Genomic DNA, 13,274 nt, shown 5'->3' on the forward strand with positions numbered 1-13,274 from the left:
GACCTTTTTGTCATAAAGTGTGGAACTGAAAACAAACTTACTGCACTGAATTTTTGTTACAAAGTTTGGAACTAAAAACAGACATTGTACTGAATTTTTTGTTGCAAAGTTTGGAACTAAAAACAAACTTATCATACTGAACCTTCTGTTATAAAGTCTGGAACTAAAAACAGACTTATTGTACTGAATTTTTTTTACAAAGTTTGGAACTAAAACAAGTCTTATCATACTGAACCTTTTGTTATAAAGTCTGGAACTAAAAACACACTTATCACACTGAATTTTTGTTACAAAGTTTGGAACTAAAAACAGACATTGTACTGAATTTTTTGTTGCAAAGTTTGAAACTAAAAACAAACTTATCATACTGAATTTTTTGTTACAAAGTTTGGAACGAAAAACAAACTTATCATACTGAATTTTTTGTTACAAAGTTTGGAACTAAAACAGTCTTATCATACTGAATATTTTGTTATAAAGTCTGGAACTAAAAACAAACTTACCACACCGAATTTTTGTTACAAAGTTTGGAACTAAAAACAAACTTATTGTACTGAACTTTTTGTTACAAAGTCTGGAACTAAAAAACAAACTTATCATACTGAATTTTTTGTTATAAAGTCTGGAACTAAAAAAACTTATCGTACTGAATTTTTTGTTACAAAATTTGGAACTAAAAACAAATTTATCATACTGAATTTTTTGTTAGAAAGTCTGGAAATGAAAACAGTCTTATACTGAATTTTGTGTTACAAAGTTTGGAACTAAAACAGTCTTACATACTGAATTTGTTGTTATAAATCTGGAACTAAAAAACTTATCATACTCAATTTGTTGTTACAAAGTTTGGAACTAAAACAGTCTTATCATACTGAACATTTTGTTATAAAGTCTGGAACTAAAAACAAACTTACCACACTGAATTTTTGTTATAAAGTTTGGAACTAAAAACAAACTTATTGTAGTGAACTTTTTGTTACAAAGTCTGAAACTAAGAAACAAACTTCTCATACTGATTTTTTTGTTATAAAGTCTGGAACTAAAAACAAACTTATCGCACTGAATTTTTTCTTACAAAGTTTGGAACTAAAAACAAACTTATATGGAATTTTTTGTTACAAAGTTTGGAACTAAAACAGTCTTATCATACTGAATTTTTTGTTACAAAGTCTGGAACTGAAAACAGTCTTATCATACTGAATTTTTTGTTACAAAGTCTGGAACTGAAAACAGTCTTATCATACTGAATTTTTTGTTACAAAGTCTGGAACTGAAAACAGTCTTATCATACTGAATTTTTTGTTGCAAAGTTTGGAACTAAAACAGTCTTATGATACTGACCTTTTTGTCATAAAGTGTGGAACTGAAAACAAACTTACCACACTGAATTTTTGTTACAAAGTTTGGAACTAAAAACATTGTACTGAATTTTTTGTTGCAAAGTTTGGAACTAAAAACAAACTTATCATACTGAATTTTTTGTTACAAAGTCTGGAACTGAAAACAGTCTTATCATACTGAATTTTTTGTTGCAAAGTTTGGAACTAAAACAGTCTTATCATACTGACCTTTTTGTCATAAAGTGTGGAACTGAAAACAAACTTACCGCACTGAATTTTTGTTACAAAGTTTGGAACTAAAAACAGACATTGTACTGAATTTTTTCTTGCAAAGTTTGGAACTAAAAACAAACTTATCATACTGAACCTTCTGTTATAAAGTCTGGAACTAAACACAAACTTACCACACTGAATTTTTGTTACAAAGTTTGGAACTAAAACAGTCTTATCATACTGAATATTTTGTTACAAAGTTTGGAACTAAAGCAGTCTTATCATACTGAACTTTTTGTTATAAAGTCTGGAACTAAAAACAAACTTCTCATACTGATTTTTTTGTTATAAAGTCTGGAACTAAAAACAAACTTATCATACTGAATTTTTGTTACAAAGTTTGGAACTAAAAACAAATTTATCATACTGAATTTTTTGTTAGAAAGTCTGGAACTGAAAACAGTCTTATACTGAATTTTGTGTTACAAAGTTTGGAACTAAAACAGTCTTACATACTGAATTTGTTGTTATAAATCTGGAACTAAAAAACTTATCATACTCAATTTGTTGTTACAAAGTTTGGAACTAAAACAGTCTTATCATACTGAACATTTTGTTATAAAGTCTGGAACTAAAAACAAACTTACCACACTGAATTTTTGTTATAAAGTTTGGAACTAAAAACAAACTTATTGTAGTGAACTTTTTGTTACAAAGTCTGAAACTAAGAAACAAACTTCTCATACTGATTTTTTTGTTATAAAGTCTGGAACTAAAAACAAACTTATCGCACTGAATTTTTTCTTACAAAGTTTGGAACTAAAAACAAACTTATATGGAATTTTTTGTTACAAAGTTTGGAACTAAAACAGTCTTATCATACTGAATTTTTTGTTACAAAGTCTGGAACTGAAAACAGTCTTATCATACTGAATTTTTTGTTACAAAGTCTGGAACTGAAAACAGTCTTATCATACTGAATTTTTTGTTACAAAGTCTGGAACTGAAAACAGTCTTATCATACTGAATTTTTTGTTGCAAAGTTTGGAACTAAAACAGTCTTATGATACTGACCTTTTTGTCATAAAGTGTGGAACTGAAAACAAACTTACCACACTGAATTTTTGTTACAAAGTTTGGAACTAAAAACATTGTACTGAATTTTTTGTTGCAAAGTTTGGAACTAAAAACAAACTTATCATACTGACCTTTTTGTCATAAAGTGTGGAACTGAAAACAAACTTACCGCACTGAATTTTTGTTACAAAGTTTGGAACTAAAAACAGACATTGTACTGAATTTTTTCTTGCAAAGTTTGGAACTAAAAACAAACTTATCATACTGAACCTTCTGTTATAAAGTCTGAAACTAAAAACAAACTTATCATACTGAATTTTTTGTTACAAATTCTGGAACTCTGATTATATTGAATGATTTATCAATAGTAGCTCAGGGATTTGAAAATTCAATAACAATTAAAAAACAATCTATAAATTTTACCCAATTGTGATTCATATATCAAGTGAAACGTTATTCATAAAAAAAATTTGTGGTTACTAACTGTGTTGTATTCTATATTGCTTAGTATTCACTGATGTATTAGTGTTTTGGACTACTTGTTAATTATAGCTTGCAAACAACACATTACAACCATTTTTGACCCAATTGTTATTTTAAATAGATGGGTGGAAGTTAAGAATAAATAGAAAAAGGTATATAATCATCTAGGTGACTGCACATACTAGGTTTCAAGATTGATAATTTTATATTAAATAAAGTAAAAGAAAAAAACTGAAAGTGTAATACAGCTAAAATTTAGAGTTATGATACCTGGTGGATATTTATATTTCAGTTTGCTTTCACCAGTTTGTACATTTATGAGATTGTGATGAGTTTAATTTTGTTCAGTGATTACCACAATTTTGTTTTGCAAATTTCAACTACACAAGTTACAAACTTGTTTTTTTTTTCATTCAATAATTGCTTTTTCCATTTCACAAAAACTGTAATTTTTACCTGTCAAATCATATAATGGTTGTGCAAACTGTGACTATACAAAACCTAAACTCTTCATGCTGTGTATTAACAAAAACAACACAAAAGTGATAAATATAATACAACTCTGTAATAAAACATGGTAATGATTAATTGCAATCTTAATTATGCAGAATGCACAAATTATTACTTCTCTTAATCTTCTGAAAAAGTCATTGTGAGTCATCTTGTTATTAATTTCTATGTCTTTGAGTCCATCTTTAGAGAAAGCAAGGGCTGTTACTTTTCCACTTTCAGCTCGAGACAATGCCATTAAAATAAGACATGCAGCATCTGCAGGTGACACGTACTGACAACCTAAAGTTTTTTTCCCATGGACCATAGAGTTTCTTACATCAATGGCCACCAGATAACGTTTACCTGTTGAAGGAACCATCTGAAAGACAAAAGAGATAACATACTTCAATAGTTGTGAATCAAATCATCACAATTCAAGTTTGAGTTTTTAGACAACAATAAAAACACAATTATATGTTTCCATGACAGCACTGATGCTACTGCCAATAAAATGTCTTGGAAAAGATCATATACTAATAATTTAAAAAAACTGCTCATGAATATTAAATTATAAAGCACCTATTAACCCCACTCATATTAAAGTGATTTTATGAAACTTATATTTCTATGCAAAAACCTCCTTTTTGTACTATGTACTATGTTTTGGTTATCAGTGTAAGAATTCATGGTTAAGCCATATAAGAAAAAATTTTAAATCTAAAAGCCAACTTTAACCCTTAAACAGCAGCAATCATCAACTGATGCTGCTGCCTACAACATATCCACGATTTGCATCTCAGAACAGCTGGTCAGGGTATTAACACTTTTATTGATAAGCAGAGAACATTTTGGCCTTCCTAGGTAATCTTTGGGTTATCATCCTTCCTAGGCCATCATCAGCCTCAAGATACATTTTTATTTCAAGTGGGTTTCTTCTCATCAAGAAATCCCACTATTTAAGGGTTAATTTACAATTTAACAAGTTATATTTTTTTCCTGCAACAAACAGGTTAAATATGTTTAAAAAAAACTTAGCTACCAATTTGACCACAGGTGACAAAAGTGCAAAAAAATTAAATAACTTTAATTCTAAAAGATGTTTTGGCAAGCCTATCACTTAAAAGGTCCATTTAGGAGGTAAAAAATGCTCAAACAAACTCGTTACAGATAATTCATAGGATGAAAGATGAAAACAACATAAAAATAAGATTTACACCAGTTAAGTGATACAGCATCAGTCACCTTGCTACAACATTCAAAACTTCACATCTGTTGATACAGATGACCACAGTAATGCTGTTCTCACAGAACAAGGCCATTTGGGTACTAATCTCCAGGATGTACAGGCATAAGATAAGGCACATGGCCTACAGCTCTGTGAAAGAGATACAAGACAGAACTAGAAACAAAATTAAAAGATCAAGTTGTGACTGTCTACAACAACCACACAGATTCATTGGAGCATTCAAAAACAAGTGTAACTGAGGATAGGGAACAAAGGCGTGACCTCCAATAGTGATGTAACTTCAGCTTAGCTTACAATATACGCTGACAATACTTAACACGCAAAAAAAAAAAGTTGTTTTAGGAGGTTCTTTAAGATGATACACTCAGTCACAGACATTTGACAAAACTGTTTAAGGAATACTTCAGCCATCTATAAAGTTGTAAACCTTGATGTTCCATGCTCTTCTGACTTTCCTACCTACCATACAAAGCTTTACTTTTCCTTTTGAGGATGTTAACTTCACTCCAAAAAATATTTCTCTTGGGGTGAATTCCCATGCAACGTATCTAGTGGTATTTCTCTTCAGATTTTCCATCTCTTCCAGTACTACAGAGTACCTTTAACTTGGCTCAGTTAAGAGTTTATCACTGCATGTTTCATTTTTCTACTTCACCTGATACAAGTCTGCCTTCTGGGGAAACTGTTTTTTGGTTCCTGGTTTCCTCAAAAATCATTACTTCACATCACTCTTTCGAAAAAACTGGGCAGCTCATTGTGCTTGTCAGTAGTTTCTATTCTCCTAATCCATCACTGTATTAATTCATACAATTTTATACAATGGTGACGTGTATCAATATGTAATGAAAAACTCAATTTCTTAGCCTTTGTTTCGCTGCATTCTTTCTTAATACTTGACACCATTCACATCATACCTATCTCCAAACCTGCAACATGCTAAGTGTCAAGAACAATTTTACATGTTCTCTTTTCAGAAAACTTCAACTTATTTTTTGAGAATGGACACTTCAGCAGTTGTGCCAACAGCTTAGTTGTCCCTTGAGTGATGTCTTTACGATCACAGATAACCATATTCTTCATTTTTGCTATTCTCCACCTGTAGCCCCCACTTCTCTAGAAGAAAATATTTTGAACCAGTATTGAGAAGCTTTATCTATACATCTTTTTCTTTCTCAAATATTGACTGAGATTAAGTAATCAAAATATTGAATGCTTTGTACTGGCTGGCTTAAATTTTATGTTTCCTGCTGCACCATTCATCTCAAGAAGATCCCATTTTGCAACCTCTTTGAAAACATTTTCTGTGGCACCTTCAGAAAACATCCATCTTTCAGACATTTGTCATTTACAGATTTACTGCTACCTGTTATGAGTACATTTATAAAAGCTATATTTTCTTTTTGAGTAGCTCAAACATTATCACATTTTTCATTCTTTCACCCTATTTTGCTGAGTCTTAGAAATTCTCTTCATTGTCCATTTTTCTAACTTCTCAATATACTGCCTTCTTCCTTTTTTTATTTCACAACTTTTCTTTTTTTCTTGCAGGCTACAGAAATACCATTCCTTCCACCTTTACCTTCCACTAATATTAACTCTTTTTTCTCTCTCTCTTTCATCCTGACTTATTAATAATATTCCATCCTTCTACTATGTTCTCAATGAGACACAGGTTTCCTTCTTTTGTACCTTCAGGGATTTTCTTGTTATATGATCTTATACTGTAGAAATATTTTCATCTGTTGTTTGCTTGGAATTGAGGAATATCTGTGAATTTTATGCCCTCACTGCTTCTTGTATATTTTTTTCTAAAATGGGGCTATATTCTGTGAGAAAATTTTGAGATTACATCTCATCACATTTACCATTTTGCAATGTCTTTGCCTTCTTGGTCTCAGTACTCATTAGGGGACATGTTGCAGATCTGTTTGTAGAAAAATTCAAATACATTAGCAGAATTATGTTTCACATCATATTGCTCATTGCTTTCCCAATAGCTTTTGGATTCCAAAGTCTGTGATTATTCTCCAAGCCAGAAAAAATCCACAGTAAGTAAATTATTCTCTATTACCTACATATTTACCATTGTAGACCTTGCCTATTGTAACCTAGTTATTTCTGTACTGCCCAAAATCCCTGTTAACATTTAGTTAGATGTGTGGCACTAAGAGGTAATTTAATAGGAACCCTCCAATAAAAAAAAACCACAAAAAAACAATTGCTCTTTCTTGTGTTAGGATATTATGTTTGTCTTCTTAGAATGTTTGTTTTTGAATTTTGCGCAAAGCTACTCAAGGGCTATCTGTGCATCTTCTCAGAAAGACACTCTTTTTCTGTTATTTTTCTTCTTCCAAACACTTTCAATCAACTGCCATTTCTTCATTTCTTGGTGCACTGATTTAAAACTTCATAGAGTTATACCTTGGTTCAATACACCCATCTTTGCAATTCTTTTTTATTTAGGAATTTTTAAGGTTTTGATGGGTCAAAGGTCAAACAAAGAAAAAATGTATATTTTGCTTTTGTGTACTGTCACATTTGCAGCAACCAAGTGAAAAATTGGCACGAATATAAATTTTCATGTACCCAATGCTGGATTTACTAATTTTGAATCTTTTTAGATGGTGATAGCTGAGGAGTGGCTTATTTTTAAGGTTTTTCATCAATCACTCAGTCATATTTTTGACCAATTTATACTGTATTTGGAACAGATATTGTTTACAGGCAACACACACTGAAAAATAAAAATGCTGGATGTGTCCAATTTTAGTAATTATAAGGCAGTAAAATGCCACAAAAAGCATAATTTTAAGGTTTTTGACAATTATCGTGCTGCATTTCAGCCACCTTACATGGAATTTGGTACAATGATACTTTTTTTTACTGGTCCCATACTTGTACACACAAAAATATGGAATATTCTCATTTTTATTCACTTCAGGGAGAGTCAAAAGGTTCAATAAACTCATAATTTTAAGGATTTTGGTCAATTACTTAGTCTTGTTTCAATCAACTTGGAATTTTGTACAAATATACTTTTCTACACACAGTGATATATATATTGTTCTATTTTTCTGTGTTTTTTACAATTTTTCTGGTGTCAAAAATGGCCATGTTTGGATTACTTGGTGGAACATTTTGACCATGAATGTTAGTCTGTTTAATTTGATTTATTTATTTGCTGCTGTCTTTGCTCTTGTTACATGGATAATTTGCAATTATCCATTTTGCTGCAGATTCTACCCTTATTTAAATATGTCCAGTCAGACCTTTTGAATGATATTTACAAGGATGAATTTTATCTATATATAATTCCACCCTCTGCACTAGTGCTTCATCAGCAAGTGATACCTTCTGAAAGTGAACAGAAGATGCCAAGACAAGTTCATATTCATAATCTCTTGTTTTCCAACTGAAGATGAAATGTCTCCAGGAAAATGACAAAAAATATAATTCAGACAGGTTACCAAGTTCCAGCTGTCCACAAAAACACAAAGAGTAAAAAGCTAGAACAGTAAGGTTAGGTTCACCTTTCTGAAGGAAATTTGAAGTTTTCCGATCTAGAAATTGTAAGCAACTGAATAAGGAGGAGACAAAGACATTATACAGCAGAGTGAAGTGCCTGTCAAACCTACATTAAGGATCATACAGAAGAACCAAAAAATGATTCTAGACAAATGAAATATGCATAATTTATAGTTCATATGAAAAATCACCTTGCAGGAGGACTATTTAGAGACTGAGAAAAAATAACTACATTATATAAAACATTTGCTTTTTATTAGAAATGGCTGAGAAAATACAAATTAAATGATTAATTTTTCTAAAACTACAAACTTTTAGGAACATTTTTTGTCAAAGTTTAAACAAAAGTGACATTAATTGCCAAGAAGCTTGACAACTTGGTGTTGTAGGGTTAAACTTTTACATCATAGGGCACTGTGCCAATTTCAAGGATTTTGTGTATTGTTTTTTTGTTTTTTTTTCATTTCGCACAAAGCTACACGAGGGCTATCTTCACTAGCTGTCCCTAATTTAGTAGCGTAAGACAAGAGGGAAGGCAGCTAATGATCACCACCCACTGCCAATTTTTGGGCTACTCTTTTACCAAGGAATAGTAGAATTGATCGTCACATTATAACGCCCCGACAGCTGAAAGAGTGAGCATGTTTGGTGTGACAGGGATTCCAACCCACGACCCATGGATTACGAGTCGAATGTCTTAACCCACCTGACCATGCCAGGCCTTGTGTATTGGATTTAGCTTTTTAAAGTTTTAAAAAATCATCCACAGTAACATTCTTTAACTGTGAATGAGTGAAAGATATCACCCACAACAAGATACATTTACACAAAAAAGAATATTGCTGCAGCCTGTGAACCATGACAATAAAAATATCTAAAATATTACATACTTTATTGGAAAAAAAAATAATGCTGTTAAGTAATCATGTGCTGTAATTATAAAATTCTAGTTTTTAACAACTTAAAAATAACAGTAATCATATTTTTACAACATGAGTACAACTAGTCCTTGGTTCTAGTACATTGTTAAATCTTTACAGAACTAATACATGATGCCTATCAATAAGAATCAAATTAAAAATAAATAGCCTTTTAAAATTGATAATGTTGAGTCCCATTGTTACTGTCAGTAAGACAAGAACATGCAAGAATATTGAAATCTTTTTTTTTTATCACAACCTCTATAATTAAATATTTGAATCATTTGATAAACCCTGATTAAGGCCACCAACTACTTCAACCTACATATAAACTTTTGTTTTAAATATTATTTTAGGACATCAAATTAAGTGTTCACCTACAAGTCTTACACATTTCAACGTTGGAAAACTCTTGGATGTAGATTTAGTTGTTACTGGAAAGCTTTATGAAAATATGTAAAAATGCACTAAAATTTAATTTATTATAGAATGGTTAAAGAAAGGATTCTAGAATAATACCTTGAATGAAGCAAGGTGTAATGTCTGGAGGGTGTCATCCAGTTGAGAAAGCTTAGAATAAGTTTGAAGAACAGTTTTGTCTGCTGGGTTCTTCTGCAACATTTCTAACTGCTTAGCAATAATGAATGTTTGTAATGGACCAAGGTGACCGTCATTCATTGTACTATCACTGTTTAGCCTCTCTAAGATGGGCTTCAGAACAGGGCTTTTGTGCTTGAGAAAACCTAGTCGATGCAATCTAGGAAGTTGAGACAAAAGGAGCTGGACTGGGAGTCTAGGAATCAGGCAAAGCCAAATCTAATCCATAATAGAGATCAACAGAAAAATACTGGACCTTCAATTGTTGCGAAAAATGTGTAAGAATAAGTCTGTCAAATAATAACTTCAATGCTTATCTTACTTTGAATTTGATATAATCATTTTATAACAAAAAAATAAGGGTACTAAATGGAATTCATGGATGTTGAGATGTTCAAATACATTATGAATGAAGCTAGAAAAAGCCATTGGTGTAATCCAGCTGAAAAGACCAGCAGTTATATACTTCATGTTAAACATACAACTTCTTTGTTTATATTTCATTGCATTTAAGATTTAAATTGACCATACCAAACAAAACTAGATTTACCCACTAATATTTAACCTTAAAATTGCAAAAATGCAAATCCAAAGCTAGTTAAGTATATGTTCTATCAGTTAGTATTTAAGATATCAAAACTGCTGACATACATAACATGCAGCAATTTATGAAAAAAAAACCCCTAAGGAACCAAACTTCTCGCATTCTTCATGTAAGAAAAATGGACATTTATCATTGCTATTTGTTTTACAACAAAAATCTGGCTTTTCTACTCACTTTTAAAAGTTCCTCGTATCTCATTAGATTTCAATTTACAGTGAGGCATGAACTGCTACTGTGATTTATGCAAAAATACAAAAAATTACTTATAAGGGCATGCTTTCTACCTAAATTTTATTTTTGTCATTGAATCTTTCATGTAATCCTTTCGGCCAACATACATGTTGTTTTTATAAGGTCAAAAGACATTACTAAACTTTGAGCAATTCGTCTAATTTCCCCTATCATATCAACTACAAAATAGAACTATAACTAAAATATTCATATTTAGTTTTGTTTTATACACATTTCTTTTGAATACAAAATTTACACTTATGCTTTCTTGTATAAAATACAAAAGAAAATTGCAGATCTGTGGTGTCTGTACGTGTTTTTGCTTATTTCTATCTCAAATGGCTTTTAAATATCACATTTTTAAAGTTGGCAGTGACAAAACTAAAATTCAACTTTGTTCTACAAATTCCAAGCTTAGCAAAATTATAAATATATCACCTGCAAACTGGGATTATTTTTTCCTTGCAACCAATTCCCCATAAAAAACTCTTTTGTCCTTATACAGATTATAGATTTTTAAATTTTCTTTTCATGTCAGCTGCCTTTCACAATCACAAAACTTTAAATCATCCAACTTATATCATATTATTTTTATGTTACACAAACATAATAAATCAACTCTATTAGTTTGCTGGTTGTTTGTTTATTTTGTTTCAGAAACTACTTCAGAGTCTATCTTCACTTTATGAAACTCCTGCTTGTAATTTGAAACTAATGGTACATTGAGGTGAACTTTATCTAAACATGAGCTCAGAGATTGGAAGGAGTTTTTATAGCAGCTGCACATAATTTCTAAAAGGATTATGAAAGTAAATTTTATAAAACAGATAAATAATAAAAAACACCTTATCTACATTAGTGTTAATAATGTTATTTTATTCAAAATTCTTTAAAGAAAATGAATGACCTTGCATATAACTTCATGAGACTAGAAACTATATTTTGTTAACAAGTACTTGCAAAAACTAACTTTAACCTTTTCATTTTAGGCTCATGCAATTTGCAGAAACTGAGTCACAAATTTCACTTGTTTACCAATACATATGGTAACTCTGAGATTTCTTGATACATTCTGTTAAAAAAAATTGATTGTAAGTTTCTTACACAAAAATAATGATGGTTTTATAATTACATGTTTTTACTAAAAATATGTTGTCTTTAAATTGTAGTTACTCACACTCAAACTATTAAGAAATCAAGTGCAAGTGATTTTAATTTTAAGTTTATAAATACTTTTCTTCATCTTACTATTTTAATATTTTTTTGTATAATCATCTACAACCTCTTAAACAGATATGAAATACCTGTGTTTTTAAATTTTTATATTTTTTCATTTTCTGTACTGTATCACTTACTGTAACTATTATCATTAATGTACAATGCAATGAGAAATTAATTAACATTAGGGAATATAAAAAACATCAACATACCTTTTAATTTTTTAGAGAATATCTTTATAAATTTTCCTTTTCTTAAAATCATAATTTCAGTTCTTTTCACATATAGTTAATTTTTTACCTTTCCTTATTTCTCTTTTCCCACTTATTATTCAATTCAATGCAATAATGCTCTCGAGGCATATTACAGTTTCTCTGGAAGACATGCACAACCATCTGGCAAAATGTTTGTTCAATACAAAATATCCTGTTTTGAGAATGGAAGCAAAGTATGATGTACATTTTATACACTTTTTAACCTTTTACTTATACATTTTAAACCATAACTAATACGTCATTACCTAAGATATAATAGTAAGGCTTAAAACACAATTTAAGCTTTATCTCTAACGACAATACATTTAGGTAAAAAAACAGCCATAAGTGCTTTAGTCCATCAAATAACCAACCATACTATAGCCAATTTCATACAATCTATGATGACAAATGCACACTAATTTCCAAGTAACCATTGTTAGTTTATAATATAATATGCCCTCTTTCTATTTTCTATACACATTTACATGGAGACTACAAAGTTGAAATGTATCTGTTGAAGGTGGGCGTGACAGCTGTTGAGGATTTAAAAAATTATTGCTTTTTAAAACTATTTAATTCGAAGAATTTGAAAACAATCAAAAAGATTATCTAAACATCTCATTGTTTAGACATACCTCTATAGTAATGCCCTTCTATTATTAAAGATAGAGTGCCAAAGTAGGGAATTTTCATACCTCATTGGTCACGTGACAACGTCTGATGTTTTTAGTTTTTAAAAGTTTATTTTAAAATATAAAAACTTTAAACTTGGACAAAACTTTGAATTATAACATATTGTAATGTTAATTTTATTTACATACATTGATATGAAAGGTGATTAATTAAATTTTGAATGTAATGCAGACATGTGCAAAAAAGCATTTAAAGGGGCTACTACTGCAACAGGGTTAAGGTAAACAGTTATAGATGTGTTGTATAACGGTGATGTAAAAGTTATGTCACATAATGGTTTATATTTCATTATAAGTTGCAAATATACCAGAAAACAACTCATTTAACCTCACACACACTCAATGGTCATCACTCTATTTTTTGAAGTGTCTGTGTTTC

General features: G+C 30.4%; 1 protein-coding gene across 4 annotated transcripts in view; it reads right to left on the minus strand.

The window, feature by feature from the left end:
• The window catches only part of LOC143251960 (RNA-binding protein RO60-like), a 60,938-nt gene that overhangs the window by 16,230 nt on the left and 31,434 nt on the right, over positions 1 to 13,274 (minus strand). For 3 of the 4 annotated variants that reach the window (XM_076503363.1, XM_076503364.1, XM_076503365.1), the window contains 2 exons: positions 9,816 to 10,112; positions 3,739 to 3,984 (listed from right to left, as the gene is read on the minus strand). In XM_076503363.1, coding sequence (XP_076359478.1) covers positions 3,739 to 3,984; positions 9,816 to 10,112 — 543 coding nt within the window. The remainder of the gene's footprint in view (positions 1 to 3,738; positions 3,985 to 9,815; positions 10,113 to 13,274) is intronic. The other variant, XM_076503366.1, reaches the window with a different exon arrangement.

This window comes from Tachypleus tridentatus, chromosome 6 (assembly GCF_004210375.1).
Source record: "Tachypleus tridentatus isolate NWPU-2018 chromosome 6, ASM421037v1, whole genome shotgun sequence".
NCBI classification, from domain to species: domain Eukaryota; kingdom Metazoa; phylum Arthropoda; class Merostomata; order Xiphosura; family Limulidae; genus Tachypleus; species Tachypleus tridentatus.